At 40.7% G+C, this 1,760-nt stretch overlaps 1 protein-coding gene across 1 annotated transcript; it reads right to left on the reverse strand.

Annotated features, from left to right (window-relative positions):
• Positions 1 to 572: 572 nt before the first annotated feature.
• Positions 573 to 1,450, reverse strand: LOC120107190 (protein SPIRAL1-like 5). The gene is made up of 2 exons (XM_039120361.1): positions 1,104 to 1,450; positions 573 to 1,018 (listed from the first exon to the last, which is right to left on the reverse strand). The coding sequence occupies exons 1-2, from the start codon at positions 1,323 to 1,325 to the stop codon at positions 944 to 946; spliced, it is 297 nt and encodes a 98-aa protein (XP_038976289.1). The 5' UTR covers positions 1,326 to 1,450; the 3' UTR covers positions 573 to 943.
• Positions 1,451 to 1,760: the final 310 nt, after the last annotated feature.

Raw genomic sequence — 1,760 nt, forward strand, 5'->3', positions numbered from 1 at the left:
AAATTTTAAAAATCATGTGTTGGTACAGAGATGATGGGGGGGGGGAGAATCTTCACATTACCAACAACTTCATCTTCGATCTTGCTGTTCTCCTCCTCCTCATTCTTCATTTTTTGAGAGCGGTATCTCTTACCCTTTTTTATATCCTATCGGACCAGAACATTCCTATTTGTATCAAGAGAGTGCAAAAAGACAAAAGGAGATACCAAGTTTTAATTTACAATGATTTTGCCCAAATAAGAACATAATTCAGTTATTAAAGCTTCTTAATAATGTCAAGGTCATGGATAAGAGAAGCTTAACTGGATCAATCAAAAATTGTCCAGTTTCCAAACTTCATAATTATCACATTATCTCTATGGAAGCATTAATTATGGTCTGTATACAATTGTATATCTGTTTTGCAAACAAAACAATTGTCATTTTTGAATCGCTAATACTTCCTCAATCGAAATCTGAACAAAGATCGCCATCAAGTTTCTACAGTCATCGTTCTATTTACTAAACCATTACGTATTCCAACATCTCTTGTTTGGCTCCCTAGAGATTCAGATCAATTAGCAGAATATACACAAATTAAGAGATCTAGTAAATTAATATGTAGAGCAAACTATACAAACAGCAGTACCAAACTTCAAATACTACTCAAAGCTGCACACAGCTATTAGACTCAGGTAATAGTAGTATACAACTAGGTGTCCGCCAAACCTCATCCGCAATGGATGGATTTTTCCAGAAAAGAAATAAAAGCTATAAACATCTCCTAGTTCTCACCATCTTCAGCAGCGTAAGGAGACTCACAACCATGTAATCCTCCTTGAAAGAGAGAACCTGTCACCTAGCTATTATAGTCTTGACATCATAACCTTCATAAAATCCACTCACAGCCGGGCTCACGATGCCCTTATTTCAGACCACTAATGAAGCCACTCCAAACCACAGGTCATTTATCCCCAAACAGGTAGCCAAGAGACGAGCTTCCACCAGGAGCTGAGAGGACCTTGGTGGAGGGCCGACCCTGGAAAAGAATATGAGAACTTTGTGCTATCACATATTAAGGAACTACGGAAATAGAGAAGCATATGGGATGTAATACTACTCACAGTGATGAAGTTCCCTGAGTTCTGGCCTTGCGCTCTGTGGTAGTTGTTGGAGACAGGTTTTTCTGGTTGAGTCTCTTGGGTTGCTGCTTTGCTCTTGCTACCTTCATCAGATGGAGGCTCGGTCGCCTTGGTAGATCCAGGGGGCGAGATTGCCGGCTCATCCGATTCAAAGAGGTAACCCAGAGAGCTCTTTCCACCCCCGAAGCTCCCACCTCTACTCATCTTGTAGCACTCTGTGAGATGGATGAGTCTATTTATTCTGGGTCTTCCCGGCGCTGCTGAGAAGGTGGCATAGATTCACGGTATTTATAGAAGACCGGAGGGGTGGGAAGGAAAGAGAGAGAGAGAGAGAGAGAGAGAGAGAGAGAGAGAGAGAGAGAGATACCTCATGCTAGAATGCATGCGGATCATGACATGCAAAATATCCATTTTTTATTCCTCATTGTTACTTTCTCCACTGCAGTACATCTCGTATCCTAAACCTTCTGAGTTAAAACTTCTGGTGTTAAGGGACTTGGGATCAAATGGAAGCTATGCTCAGTTGCTCACGATACATTATATGCAGAACTAACGATTCATTCGAGCTGCATTAGTAAGCCATGCATCAATAGACAAAGCCTATTAGCAAGTATATATACAAGATCAAATTTGAAATGC

Source organism: Phoenix dactylifera, unplaced genomic scaffold (assembly GCF_009389715.1).
Source record: "Phoenix dactylifera cultivar Barhee BC4 unplaced genomic scaffold, palm_55x_up_171113_PBpolish2nd_filt_p 000788F, whole genome shotgun sequence".
Taxonomy (NCBI): domain Eukaryota; kingdom Viridiplantae; phylum Streptophyta; class Magnoliopsida; order Arecales; family Arecaceae; genus Phoenix; species Phoenix dactylifera.

What these genes read in the sequence shown, in the direction of transcription:
- LOC120107190 (XM_039120361.1), bottom strand. Translation starts at nt 1,325, where the DNA reads ATGAGTAGAGGTGGGAGCTTCGGGGGTGGAAAGAGCTCTCTGGGTTAC. An exon ending in ACTCAGGGAACTTCATCACT is followed by an intron (nt 1,019 to 1,103) that starts GTGAGTAGTATT and finishes ATTCTTTTCCAG; the next exon opens with GGTCGGCCCTCCACCAAGGT.